Source organism: Propithecus coquereli, unplaced genomic scaffold, assembly GCF_000956105.1.
Source record: "Propithecus coquereli isolate 6110/MARCELLA unplaced genomic scaffold, Pcoq_1.0 Scaffold107, whole genome shotgun sequence".
NCBI classification, from domain to species: Eukaryota; Metazoa; Chordata; class Mammalia; order Primates; family Indriidae; genus Propithecus; species Propithecus coquereli.
In genome coordinates, this window is record NW_012134636.1 from 1,024,319 (window position 1) to 1,038,203 (window position 13,885).

Genomic DNA, 13,885 nt, shown 5'->3' on the forward strand with positions numbered 1-13,885 from the left:
GAGACCAGCCTGAGCAAGAGCGAGACCCCGACTCTACTAAAAATAGAAAAGAAATTAGCTGGACAACTAAAAATATATAGAAAAAATTAGCCGGACATGGTGGCACATGCCTGTAGTCCCAGCTACTCGGGAGGCTGAGGCAGAAGGATTGCTTGAGCCCAGGAGTTTGAGGTTGCTGTGAGCTAGGCTGACGCCACGGCACTCACTCTAGCCCGGGCAAAAGAGTGAGACTCTGTCTCAAAAAAAAAAAAAAAAAAAATAGCTGTGGTCTAGAAGCCATAGATTAATTTTTTAACAACAATAAGTAAGATCAAGTAATGCTCCTGTTATAATGTTCCAAGGGCTTCTCATTTCTCTTAGAATGACTTCAAAATTCTCACTCTGACTCAAAAGCCCCTGCCTATCCCCCTCTCCTGGCCAGCTGTTTTCACATCTCTTACCTCCTTGGCTCCAACCACACGGCCTTTTCTGTTCTTCTCACACACCAAGCTCTTTCTCACCAAAGAGCATGTACCCACTTGGTCACCCCTTGGCATGGTGTGCTCTTTCTCAGGCTTTGGTTCCCTGTTTAAACCTCCCCTCCTCAGAGAGACTGTCCCAATCTCTCAGTTGAAAGCAGACTCCAATATCCTTCCTCACCACACCCTTAGTATTTCTGGTTTTGTTGTTGTCACTGTTTGTTCTCCAGCATTTAGCCATAAACTCCATAGAGATCTCAGTCTGCTTTGTTCATGGCTGCATCCCCAGTGCCTGGGATGACACTTGCCACACAATAGGTGCTCAAGAAGTATTTGTTAAATGAGTGAATGAGAGCCAAAGATGTGATTTTGTTTAATTACCAAGCCCACCTCACTTGGAAATGGCATTTGCCCCCTAGTTATAGATGGATATTCACTTCATCCGTAAATATTTGTTGAGTACTATGTGCTAGGCACCATACTACTGCCTGGACATAGTGTAGACAAGACAGACAAAACCCCAGATTTTCTGGAGCTTACATTCTATGTTGGGGGAAAGACACGATATATAAGAAAACAAGTAAAATAGACTCCAATAATGATAAGTGCAACGAAGAAAATAAAACACATTAACTTGATGGTGACTGGGGCAGGGGCAGCTTTAAGCAAGGTGGTCAGGGAGGCCTCTCTGAGGCAGTGACATTTGCACAGAGAAGGAGGCTGCCAGAGAGCCTGAGAAAGAGGACGGAGTGAGGGCAGAGGCCTGGAGGTAGGAGGCGCCTGGTGGGTTCCAGGAGAGGAAGGCTCAGGTGGAGGTGCGTGGGGGGTGTCAGGGACAGGGAAGAGCAGTAGGGCGAGCTGGGCAGAAGCAGGTTCCGTCAGCCTTGCGGACCACAAGGAGTGGTTCAGAGATCCGATTCCAGGTCCTGTGCATGGCGGAGGAAGGTTGGGGCAGAGCACGGCACGATCTGCCTCTCACCCCAGCCCTGCGCTGGCCTGTATTGGATGCAGGCTAGGCTTTCTGGGGTGGCTAAAAAGGCCCGGGAAGTTCTTATCCTCTCTCTGCCTCTCCTTAGCATCCTTTTATTCAAACGCAAACCTTCCCTTACTGCCCAGAGGAAAACTTCCACTTCTGCTGCTGTGGAGCGCAGGGGTGTCTCTTCCCCCACCCGCCCCCATCCTTCTCCACCACCTTCCTCTACTAAAGCTCCTCTTGATGCCACTCCAGGGCCAGCTCCCCTGCGCTGCATGCACCTAGGGGCAGCAGCAGGGTCATTTCTAGGCCTCCCTGCTTAGGGGTGAGGGACAATTGTCTGGCAGGGTGTTCCTAGGAGGGCTTCCCCCACTTCCCGTACATCCCCTTTCTCTAGGGAATTTTCCAACGTATTCATAAAATGGTCACTCGTGCTAGGTCCAGGGCCTGGGCCTCGGCTGCATCCTGGGTCAGGGCAGCCTGGGAAGACCCTAAGGGCTTCCTTGCTCTTTCTTTGGGGGCTGTGCGAGCAGCAACAAGCAGCAGCCGACCACCCACCCCACCACAGCTCCGCGGGTGCCAGGCACAAGGCCCCTTTGGGTGAGGTATCGTGGGTCACACGCTCCCAGCCCAGTGAAGCGCACAGTTATACGCTGTTCTCTGTTCCAAATCATGCCCAGACTCCTGTCTGGTCCTCAGGCCTAGGAGAGAGAGGTGGACACCTGGCTCCAGAGTGAGACCGTCTAGTTCTGAACTCCAGCTCCGTGACATCCTAGCAGCGTGTCCTATGGCAAGTTACTTAACCTTTCTGTTCTATTTCCTCATGGGTTAAGTCAGAGGAACATTAGTACCTACTTAGTAGGGTGGTTGAGAAAGACAAATGAGTTGGCTTTTATATGTGAAAGGCTCAGAAGAACACCTGGAACCTACTTAGCATGCAAAACGTGTTATTGCCGTTCTTTCCCCTTTTACCTTTTAACCGTAAGAAACAGAAACCCCACTCGTTGCCCCAGGTAAGCGGGGGGTGGATCGTAAGGCCTCCCAGTGAGGACAGGCACTGGGTGGCTCTCTTTGGGGACCTGATGGCTTCGCTTTCCAAGGCATTTGCCTCCCTTTGGCCACCAGCTTTCTCGTCATGCTCACAGTGTCTTGTGGCTTGTGACTTCGGCCTCCATGCGGTCCATAAGGGCCACCTCTCTGCCTCCGACCTCCTCACCATCGTGGCCTCTCATCTTCTGCTCCTCCTGCTAACAAGCCCATCATTTTGATACTTCCTGGTCCAACTTCCTAATAAAGGTCACCTATTGGCCCAGCTTACCAAGGGCCACAGTTATTAACCAATCTCCCATCAAATGCATTTGGGTCAGCTGCCATCCCTGGTTGGGGCCAGGGGATGGGGTAACAAAATACCAAACATGCCTGCCAAGGCCACGGGGGCAGCTGGCTATTCCCTTCAGAAAGCAGGGTGAGCGCGGCAGGGGTGGTTGACATCTTCCACGTGTGTTTCTGCAGCCTTCGGTGAAGGCACCAAGTGAACCCTCAGAGCTGGAAGAAATAGTCAGGATCAACTTTCCCAGCTCCCTCCTTTTGCAGCTGAGGAAACTGAGACCCAGCCTGGGGAAGGGATTTGCTCCAAATCTGGTAGCTGGTGAATGGTGGAATCCCAATTCAAGCTTATTCCGCAAGGTTCCTTTGGCTCAGCTGTGCGTCGGATGCCCGACAACCTGCTCTTCCTCTCCACAGAAACTCTTTAGTGAGTGGAGGCCACCAGGGACCAACACAGCACATTTGCGGAGTGCTTGCATGGCCTGGACATGTTACGTAGATCATCCTTTCCATACCTCGAATGACCCTGTGGAGCAGAGCCTCTTCTTAGCCCCGCGTTCCTGAGGGAATGGAGGCTCCAGGAGGTTTCGTCACTTGCCAGTGTCAAGCAGCTGATACAGTCAGCGCTGGGATCCACACTCAAGCCTGTCTGAACCCAGAGCCTTTGCACTTACACCCATGACTAAAGCTCATCAAAATCATTCAGGCAGTCAGTGTGGAGCATGGGAGTGGTGCACGCTAGGGCTGGGTGTGGGGAGAGTGACTGGGTTCCAGGCAGCATGGACCAGGGGCCGGGAAAGCCAGAGGTCCTGGGTCCTGGGACATGGGACAAGCGCTGGATCTTCTCTGTTCTTCAGCTTCTCATCTGTAAAACGAACACCCCATCTCACATAAACCGATGTGTTCTTTGGAGAGTAGGAATAGAAAAATGAGAAAATAGAAAGCGTTCTCGAAAATAGTAAAGACAAATGTGGTGCTAATGCAAGGACTCAATAATAATTACTCTCCTCAGTGTTAGAGTTTAAAAGAAATCATGGAATAGCAGAGCTATCGTAGGTTCCTGGAGGAAGTTGAGATAGACTTTACTGCTCAGATGGTTGTCAGGCAACCTCGCCCTACAACTAGGCACTTGGGGGACACAGAGTCCTGGCTGACCTGAAAGGGCTAAACCAGAGGGTGGTTCTTGTGTTTTGTCTTGCAGGCAGGGTAGCAGAAAGGACAGGTTTGGGCTCTGGAAGCAGAGGGGTTATGGAATACTGGACTTAAATTTCCTGAGCTTCAGTGTCCTCATTTGTTAACTAAGGTAGGGATGCTAACATATCTGCCTCCGCAGGCTGTTGTAAGGAGTCAGTGAAGCAAGTCATATGAAGTGCTTTGCCCCGTGTCTGACATACAATATGCACTTGATGAATATTAACTTTATTATTGTTAAGTCAACCTAGACAACCATGGACAAGGGCAAATTGTAGTGCATTTGCATGAGCATTTTTTCCTAGTGTATCAGTTAGCTATTGCTGCATAACCACCCTAAAACTGAGTGAAAACCATCACCATTTATTATTTCTCGTGGGTCTATATGACGAAGACAGCCCCCACAATCTCCCTTAACTATTCTTTCCTGATGCAAAGTCTTGGTGGGGTTGACACCACCCTTGGGACCAGGGGTTGCTCAGGCCATTTGTCCATTCCATCACCTTGGCCTGCTTCTGGGTTGGACCCGTGGCTAGTTCTGGTCAGTGAGAATCAGACCCAAGACTTATTCTACTGAAGCTGAGGAGATGCAGGTAGTGGAAGCTTCTGCAGTCATTGAGCAACGATGAGATATTGGACAGGCTGTCTGAGCATAAACTGAAGCCACAGGAGTGGGCAGAGCCAACCTGAGAGGAGAGAACTGCACCCTGGAGACAAGGCTCATGTGCTCATATTATCCTGGTTTGAAGCCAGTCCTAGCCAGAAGTTCCCAGTTATGTGAGCTGATAAATTCTCTTTTGTTTAGGGCTGTATGGGTTGAATAGTCCATCATATGCAAACAAAAAATGTCCTAAACAGATGTGTGAAGGAAATGGACAATCCAGCAATGAACTGTGCTTTGTGGCTGGCAAAACAGTCAAGGGGCTAAAATTTGCCCTTTGTGCCTCTGTGGGTTAGAGACACTGTTCTACTGTTGAGTCAAAGTTGATTTCATGATTCTAGAATTACCATTTTGTACAATTTGACTATAAACAGCTTGAGGGTAGGAACCGGGTCTCATCCATCTTCCCTAGCAGCCAGCCTGGGGCAAGGTGTACAAAAAGGTACCTCATGCATACTTATTGTATGAATGAAAAGCTTCTGATTTGGGGCCTTCAAATAAGTGCTGTTGCTATGAGCAAGTAAACAGATTAGGGAACACACAACATTTAGCCTCTTAGGAGGTTTCTGCTGTGGTTTGAAGGTACCCCCCAAGTTTATGGATTGGAAATTTAGTCCCAAGGCAGCAGTGTTGGAGGGAGGGCCTAACAGGAGGTGATTGGGTCATGAAGGCAGAGCCGTCATGAATGGATTAATGTCATTATTGTGGGAGTGGGTTAGTTATTGTGAGTTCAGGTTGTTACAAAAGGGAGTCTGCCCTTGTGTTATCTCTCTTGCTCTTCCACCTGCCACTATGTGACAACCCTAGCCAAATGCTGGTGCTATGCTCTTGGACTTCCCGGCCTCCAGAACTGTGAGCCAAATAAACTTATTTTCTTCATAAATTACTCAGTCTATGTTATTCTGTTATAGCAACAGAAAATGGACTAAGATAGTTGCATAACAGAGGAGTCTGGAATAACAAGAGACCACCACTGAACGATGAGTGACTTTCGTGGGAATGACAGAGTGGCTGAGGCTGGCAAAACACCTTGTTCTTTTCTGCAAAGAGGTCCTTGCATGAAGACCCACCAGAGAGTTCATCAGAAAGGACAGGCCCTGGAGTCTTTCATGACAACAGCAGGCAGCAATCTACTTTAATTTAGAGATCCCACCTCAAATCCTGGTGGAATGAGCATAAACAATGAGAAGGAGTATGATAAACTTGTAAAGAGCATGGCTTTGCAGTCAGACAGGCTGGATTCAAATTCTGGCTCCTCCATTTCCTGGCCTAACCTTGGGCAAGCTGCTTAACCTCTCAGAGCCTCAGTTTCCTCATTTGTAGGATGGAGTATGATAAGGTACTTACCTTCAATGGATATATTGAGAATTTGATGAGAAAATGTGGGTAAAGGATTTAATCTAGTGCCTGGGACAGAAAAAAATTCACACACATGCGCGCGCACACGCGCGCGCACACACAGAAGTAAAAACAAAAATCCAAGAGGCTGTATCAGAGTTGTATGGATGACAAACACTAAAATGTTGCATGTGCCTTGACATATCGGTATTTTGTGGCCTCTGATGATTTGTCTTAAACTTTTGAAGACACTTCCTGCACACGAAAGCTCTGCTCCCAACTTGGTTTTGCTTTGACATTTCCAGTCTGTTTTCCCAGCAGTCATCCTGCAGTCATTAATACCTTCTTCGATTAGCTCTACAGTTGAAGCAGTTCTCCTCATAACCTTGACCTTCACTTTATTGGAGCTGAGCTACAGGACAGTTCAGAGCTGGTTACTGCGGGAAGCATGCAGTGTGGCCTGGGGGGTAGGAACGCCCCCTGGGACCTCTCCACCCCCGATGTGCCACCTCACCCTTTCAAAAACCACTGGAGCATGTTTGAGAAAAGGTAAGCTGTTTTATTTCACAGGATAGCTCCACGTCAAACCAGCAGGCACCATCAGAATACGCAACAGAGGATCCGGTCAGACACTCTATAGGACGGGCGTTTGGTCGTAAGGTAGAGAAATGATATCCGGAAGAGGGCAACACTTATCATCACATGGGGACAGGCAACCAGCAATTTCCTAGGGTGGTTTTGGTTTGTTTTTCCTGTCACAATTTGGGGAGGAAAGAAACCAAAGGAAACAAAATAGACCAGCCACTCTGAAGCAATCAGAATCAAACCTATTGCCAAACCATGTAAACAGTCACACTGCCGGGAACTAGGGCCTGAGCAGAAACTCTAGCCAGGATCTACTTCCGTCCAAGGAAGGAAAGTGCACTCGGGTTGTTCTGGTTCAAGGAACAGCTTTGTTATTTGCCTGGGACAGTTCACACAGAAAGGAGGTGTCAGTGAGGGGCAGCGATGGCCATTTGGCCAGTCCCAGAGGATGGGACAGTGGGACACTGGCAGATCAACCTCAGAGAGGCCAGGAGGACTGAGACCCGACAGCAAAGTCCCTTCTCTCAGCTCCCCTGGGCAGCTGTGGGTGTGTGGGGAATTCTCTACGTGGCTGCTCGGAAGAGAGGAGACCCCAGAGAACCAGGGAAGTTGACATGAAACATCACCGTCAGCTCTGCATAGCAGAAATCAGCGAGGCGACGCCTCGGCTCACCCCTTCCTGACGTTTCCGCCCTGCCACCCCGCCCCCGCCCCTCAGCCCAACAGGGCCCAGCACCGTGGCTGTGAGCCAGCCGTTCCTCTTCCTGCGTTTCTCAGGAGAATGAGGCATTTGCTCTAATGTGGAACCATCTGGATGTGTGAAAAGTTAGGAATAGAAAGACTGAGAGGAAGAACCCTCACATTAGTCCTCGTGGTTTTCCATTAGCCGCGTCCGCGCGCTGAGCGCCCAGTAACGACCAGGTCACAGGCAGTCCTCCGCATTCACGCCTCCTGAATGAGAAAGAAATACACCCAACAAGGCACTCCAAGGGGCTCCGACAGAGAAGAAAGCCACACAGAAAGGCCCTTTCCCATACTGGCTCCCCTTCGTGTACCACAAACCAGTTTTAAGTGTTTATAAGGCAGATCTCTGAACTGCTGGTTCCAGCCGATAGCCAAAGGATAGCTCGATTTCCCTGTGTCTCTTCCCACTCCGATTTCTTCATTGAATAGAAATCTTTATCCCTTGGGAATCCATTTCTCTCCTGACCCCTGGCCTGGTGACTTCAGAGAACAGACTCCCAAGTCTGATTCCCAAGCCCACAATTCCGTCCAATTGTGTGCACTCTGTCCGGGGTTCAAAAGGCGCTTCAAGGTGAGAAATCGTTAGCACTGAAAACAAGGAAAGGCAAGAATTTTTCATAGAATCCCACAGCTCAGAGCAGCTCTTTAAGAGGAAAAGGGAATGGGGGGGAGTAGGATAGGAAGCACAGCTTGTTCTCAATTTTATCCAAGAAAGGTCTTTAGCGGCAGCTGGGCCACAGGCCCAGGAAACTAGACCAGGAATTAATTGTCTTTGGTCAGTTTTAAGTGAACATCTTGCTGGTTCATTCCTAAAATAGACTGAACATGGGTTATACATAAGGACAAAAGGCTCAACCTCAGGATAAGTCAAAGGTTAAGAAAAGAAATCATTCCGTGAAGCAAAAAAAATGCCCGTTATCAACTAACTGATCAGTACAGCTTTCAATAATGATGATGAACAAGTAGGTAAACACCACTTTCCCTTGTACAATTGGTTATATTGAGGACTACTAACTAGGTTACTACATTTCCCCCACACTCACTGTACAGTTAGGTTTCTGGTATTTGTTTTTACATTGATCTATCTACTAGGTGCAAAGATTTGGTGAGTGGCATTGGCTATAATTTAATTGTAGCCTTTTGAAAAATTACAGTTTCACATTTTAACAGTTACTTTCCAGCATTTAAGCAAATACAGCAATATATAGTGGACTAAAACAGGCAAGAGTCAGGAAGAGAATGCCAATGCTCCGTGAACATTGATGGGACCGAGTGATGTGCAGGGTAACTGAGGCATGCATAGAGCCAGATGAGGAAGTGGGAGCGGGAGATGTGGAAAGGTATTTTTCCGTTTGGTTCTGTGTCAAGCCTCAGAGTTGGGGCTATCAGATGAGCGGGGATATGTCTGCTATCTGCGTATGTGTGTCCCTAAATGTGAACTCAGCCATTTCCCGATGGAAGAAATAGTTGGTTAAAGATAACAGCTAAGCCTCTGCCTTCAGGGAATTCAGTGAAAGGCAGGTCCATTTTCAGCAAGGAAAATGGAATCAGTCAATTAGGAGAAAAATCCACACGGTCTGACTGGTGTTATGTATATCAGGCAAGAGATTCGTCTACTCAGTTGTCGCTTTTCATCTGGTAGTCATGGCAGAGAATGTGACATTTTGCCTGGGAGTCTGTTGGATGTAAGTAAGGTCTGGGAATGGCTCTGGGGTAGAAATGGAAAGTCTTGTAGCATGGCTGGACAGCATTATCATCCTTGCAAATGAAGGACTTCACAAGCCTGAGCAGCCTCCACTCTCAGCGGGCAGGTCATAGCACAGCCCAAGCTGTGGAACAGGGATGTCTTTACGTGCTCAAGGGCAGAGGGCCTTTCATATCCAGGCGCTAAAAGAGAAGGGGTGGTTCTAAGCAAAACAAGGGAGGTCAAGTTTGTCACTGGCCTCTCCCTGACATTCCCTTTTTGTGCCCTTTCTTGATTCTTCCTTCCACTGTGTGGTCTCAAGTCCAGTCCTTCAGACAAGGTGGGATGGCTTTCCATTTGCACGCCCAGTTATCAGTGACCTACTCTGGGTGTATTTACCTTTTTGTGGAGGACCAGAGGAGAGGGCAAAACTTAATCCAATGGGTGGAAATGCTAATGATGGAATTCAGGGCTCCTAGTAAGCTGGTAGGAAAATTCCACTGCCCTCTTCTCAAATGCCATTAGGAGGTTTCAAAAAGGTTTGGATGGTGTTTGATCTAAAAGACTTACTATACTAGTGATAATCACAAGAGCAAATGAATTGGTACAATGCTTTCCAGGCTACACAGCCTGCTCACTTCCGTTTGATCTTTATTATCCTCATTTGATAGAGCAGAAAAGTGAAGCTCCGTGAAGTGGAACGACCTGCCTAAAGTCCCCCGGCTCCTAAGTGGTGGAGGCTGGAACTCCAACTCTGCACTTTTGACTCCAAACCTCAGTGGCCTTGAGAGACAGGGACAGAGATGAAACTTGGGGACAACAGGGAGGGGAGCCTGGGCCTGGCATGAAGTGGGGTGGTAAAAGTGAAAACTGTCCCCATTAAGGTCAGATTCACCTGTGTGCTATTATCCAGAAACAGCCCCACTCTATAAACAAAGGGATCAAAGGAGGAGGTGAAATGGAATCGAATGAGGGTGACCCAGAAGGCCTTTCCCCAGCCAAGAGGCAAAGCCCAGCTAGTTATCCTTGAAGATCATGCACCCGGTCTCTGTCACCATGTTCTCATCTACTTTAAATGCTCTGGAGGGAGTGGGGGAAGGGGACGGAAAGGGAGGGAAATGAGGAAAGCTATTTCACTTGTACGAACTGAACCATCAGTGTTCTCTAGGACAGAGAGCTCCAGGGGTAATTCCCTCCTCGGCCCCTGGTCTGAGCTGGGCACTTACGGCTCATGCGCTTCATGCAAGAGGGCGCCAGCCAGAGTGCATCACAGCCCGATTTTAAATGAAAACGATGTGACTGAAAGCCTCCTTGCCTGTTTAGTTCCAAATCTGACACAATATAATTAGTAGAATGAGGAAAAGAAAAATTTAAATATTTTGAAAATGATATAAGTTAAATCTCTATAGTTACCACAGATTTATTCCTACAGCGTTTTCTAGGTTTTGAAGTATTCCACACCACTGTATTTTTTTTCCCTTTTTCCCAACCACATGTCATACTGTGCTACGACGGGGCTTAGGTTTTCACTATCCCGCTTCTACACACAAACACGAGGATGCGGTGGTCAGGAGTCTTCTCGCCAACTTTCTCCCGTGCCTTCGGGGGTCTGGTTGGCCTTTGGCCTCCGGGCGGAAGGGCAGGGTCTCTGGGCTGGGTGGGGGAGGGGGCTGTTTTCTATGAAGGGTCCCCACCTCTAGGAGCAGCCTGCTTGGGGTACCGCCTGCCCCACCCTTCCTTGAGGGGCAGACTGTTCTGGAAGGCCACGACTTCTGGAGACAGTGGGAGACTGTTTTTGTTTTTCTGCAGGTTAGTGGTATATTGCTTCATTCGCAGTTACTATGGGCCTCTAAATTCTCCCAGAAAAGTCCCTGCAAATCCCACCAAATAACTCAGTGGGAGATGTTTGGTGGCATGGGTCTGAGGTAAATCTAAGTTTCATAAAAAGAAAAAGGAGATACTATATACATTTAGAATGTGTGTGTCCAGATCTAGTATATGTATATAGATGCATAAATATATATATACACACACACCTACAGACACATACATACATATATATGTGTATATACGCACATATATACACACACATATAGGTATGCAGAGGATGTCGAGAGAGTAATTCCAGTGACGATATGTGGAGAAGCCACGTAGCATTTTGCCTGGATCTTGGGGAACACTGTGGTTGGGGCTGCTCTTGCTCCGGCCCTCCTTGGGGTGTCTTCACACGCCAGAGGGCTGTGGGATTCCCATGGCTGAACGTGAGCTGCGGCAGGAGCCCGGCCCCCAGCTCCGCGCCGACCCTCGGCTCTCCCGGGCGGACCTCTGCCCCACAAGGCCGGGGTCACCAGGAAGGCCGCGGAAGCCGCCCGGCCGCCCTGGGCCGTGGCGAGCCACGGCGGGCCACGGCGGTGCGGCGCATCCTGCAGGTCACATGGTGCCCGACTTGTCCGCGGAGCTGTTGGGGAACATCTTCTCGGTGGGCGTCACGGCCGGGCTGCCCACGCCTGAGCTGCTGCTGCTGCTGGACCGATGCTGGACCACGGGCCGCACGGGCCGCATGGGCGGCGGGCGCAGCTGGGCGCCGGCCAGGCGGGCCGACAGGGCTGGCTTGAAGGTGGTCATCATCTCGGTGGACGAGCTGCTGCTGCGGCGCAGGGCGGCGTCGGGGTCGCGGATGACGATGGTGTGCAGGGGGCTGGCGGGCTCTGAGCTGATGGGGCCCGGCGGGTTCTTCAGGGGCTCCAGGGTGTCCAGCACCACGTCTGGCGCCTGCTTGACCGTGTTCTGCCTCTCGAGTTCCCGCAGCTCGTGCAGAGCCGTGCTCATGGTCTTCTCGATGTCCTGGGGACAGAGAGCGCCTGGTCATTGGAGTCCGATCCTTCCTGTCTGCAAACCAGCTTGCGGGCCCTCTGGGGGAGATACCCCAGGAACGTCACGGGATGGAGATTAAGTCCCCGCGTGTCTAATAACCACAAGAGAGAATCAGTGTGGGCGTCCCCTGCACTCCGCCCTGCACAGGAAACAGACTTAATAAGGGCAGGGCAGACTACCAGTTAAGAGGGCAGGAACTGGAGTCAGACAGACACGGGTTCAAATCCTGCCTCTGCCATTTCCTTGCTATGTGACCTTAGGCAAGTTACCTCACCTCTCTGAGCCTCCAGAATCCTCATTTTTAAATTACAGGTGATTATAATATGGACTTCTGGGGGTTGATGCGTGTATTCAATAATATGGTCCCTGTGAAGAGCTTGACATGACACCTGACACAGAATAAGCACTCAAAAATAATGACGACAACAATAGCTAACACTGAGCACCAATCCAAACCCTTTCCACTAATAATTTATTTAATCCTCACACTTACAAGGTAGCAACTACCATCATGCTCACATCACATAGGAGGAAGTTGAAGCTCAGACTGGTTAAGAAATTTGCCTAAGGCCACACAGCTAATTAGTAGCATATTAGGCAGTTCAGTATTATTATTTTTTTAAAAAACACTTGTCCACAGAAAAATTACTTGGAAGTTATATACCTGAATGTTCACAATGTCTATCCCAGAATAGTGAGACTGCTACTCTCTTCTCTGTATTATAATTTAAAATTTTTAAAAATGTAAATTTTAAAAAGAAAAAATCTTAAAGTCTGCTTATTTAATTTCCAAGGTTGTTACAATATTTGAAAGCTCATCAGTAAGAGAGCTGCAAAGGACCCAGAGGGAGAGATGACACCCCCAGGCCAGCCTGGGCTCACCATGCCACTGGGCAGCTTTCCAAGCCCCTGTGCCCTCAAGCCAGAGGTGACACTGGAGCTGGAAGGCAGCATTTAACTCAGGAGCCCTCGGACAGGGCCCAGGGCCCCGGACTTTTGAGTGAAAAGACTCCACGGCCGCTTCCTGGCCCTGCAACCTTGGGAAGTCACTCGGCACCGCACCTTGTTCATCTGTTAAAAGCCCACACGTTTACTGTGAAGAAGGACTGAGATGATGGATGTGATGAAGCTTTGTGAACTGCCAGATGGTGGTTTCCAAACTCCTCCTAGCCCAAGAGTCCTTGGTCCCCACGACTGTTTACAGGGATGCCTCCACATCCAACAGATGCAAGAGGACCTGCTCAGGCCAAGCCAGGCCAGAGCCCAGCTGGCCTGGCCATGGAGGGCACAGGGAGGGATACTGCTTAAAATCACCACTGGCAGGTGCTGGGCACAGCCTCACGGAGCAATGACGACTAGTAAGACAGGCTTGCTTTTCCACCAATCCTGGAAAAAACGTGAGTCTGGTGACATGGACGGGAGGGGAGCCTGGAGGTGCTGTGGCCAGCCTCTTTCCCATCTCCCCCATCTTCTACACTCTCCTGCCCTGTCTGCAGGTGGCCTCAGCCTGCCCTGGGCCCCATGGCAGGCTCCAATCTGGCCAGGGTCAAGGTCCCAATCTCTTGCTCCCCTGCTGTCCCAGCCTACCCTTTTTGCTTTGTTAAGGGACTATCGACATCCCACTCACGGCTAATATTACCTTTTATGCTTCCCTAGGGCAATTTACTCTTTGCCCAAGAACACTAGAAACTTTAAGAATGGGCCTTTTGTGCTTTATCCAAAAGGATTTGGTGTGGGGGCTTTTCTGCAGGAAGGGAGAGATGGCAGTCGCTCTCCCTGGCTTTGCCACACCTCAGCCCTGCGGTGACACAGCCTGCTTTCCACGAGCTGCCCTGTCATCACCCACTCTGCTTGAACTCAGTCCCCGATTGACCTCACGACTCTCTCTGTTTGCAGTTCAGCATGAGCTGCGAGGTGAAACTTGAATAAATAAAATTACCACCCCTCCCCCACAAGCCCCCACCCTACCACCACTCTACCCTGGCAGAGCAGGAGCGGAAAGACAGAAAGCTCAGAGAAAGATCAGCTGAGTGGTTTAGGCTGGAGCCTCG

General features: G+C 49.5%; 1 protein-coding gene across 2 annotated transcripts in view; it reads right to left on the reverse strand.

Moving 5' to 3' along the window:
* Positions 1-6,485: 6,485 nt before the first annotated feature.
* The window catches only part of SRGAP3 (SLIT-ROBO Rho GTPase activating protein 3), a 242,111-nt gene continuing 234,711 nt past the window's right edge, over positions 6,486-13,885 (reverse strand). For both annotated transcript variants that reach the window (XM_012646635.1, XM_012646627.1), the window contains exon 22: positions 6,486-11,804. In XM_012646635.1, the coding sequence (XP_012502089.1) occupies positions 11,391-11,804 (414 nt within the window). In that variant the 3' untranslated portion in view covers positions 6,486-11,390. The remainder of the gene's footprint in view (positions 11,805-13,885) is intronic.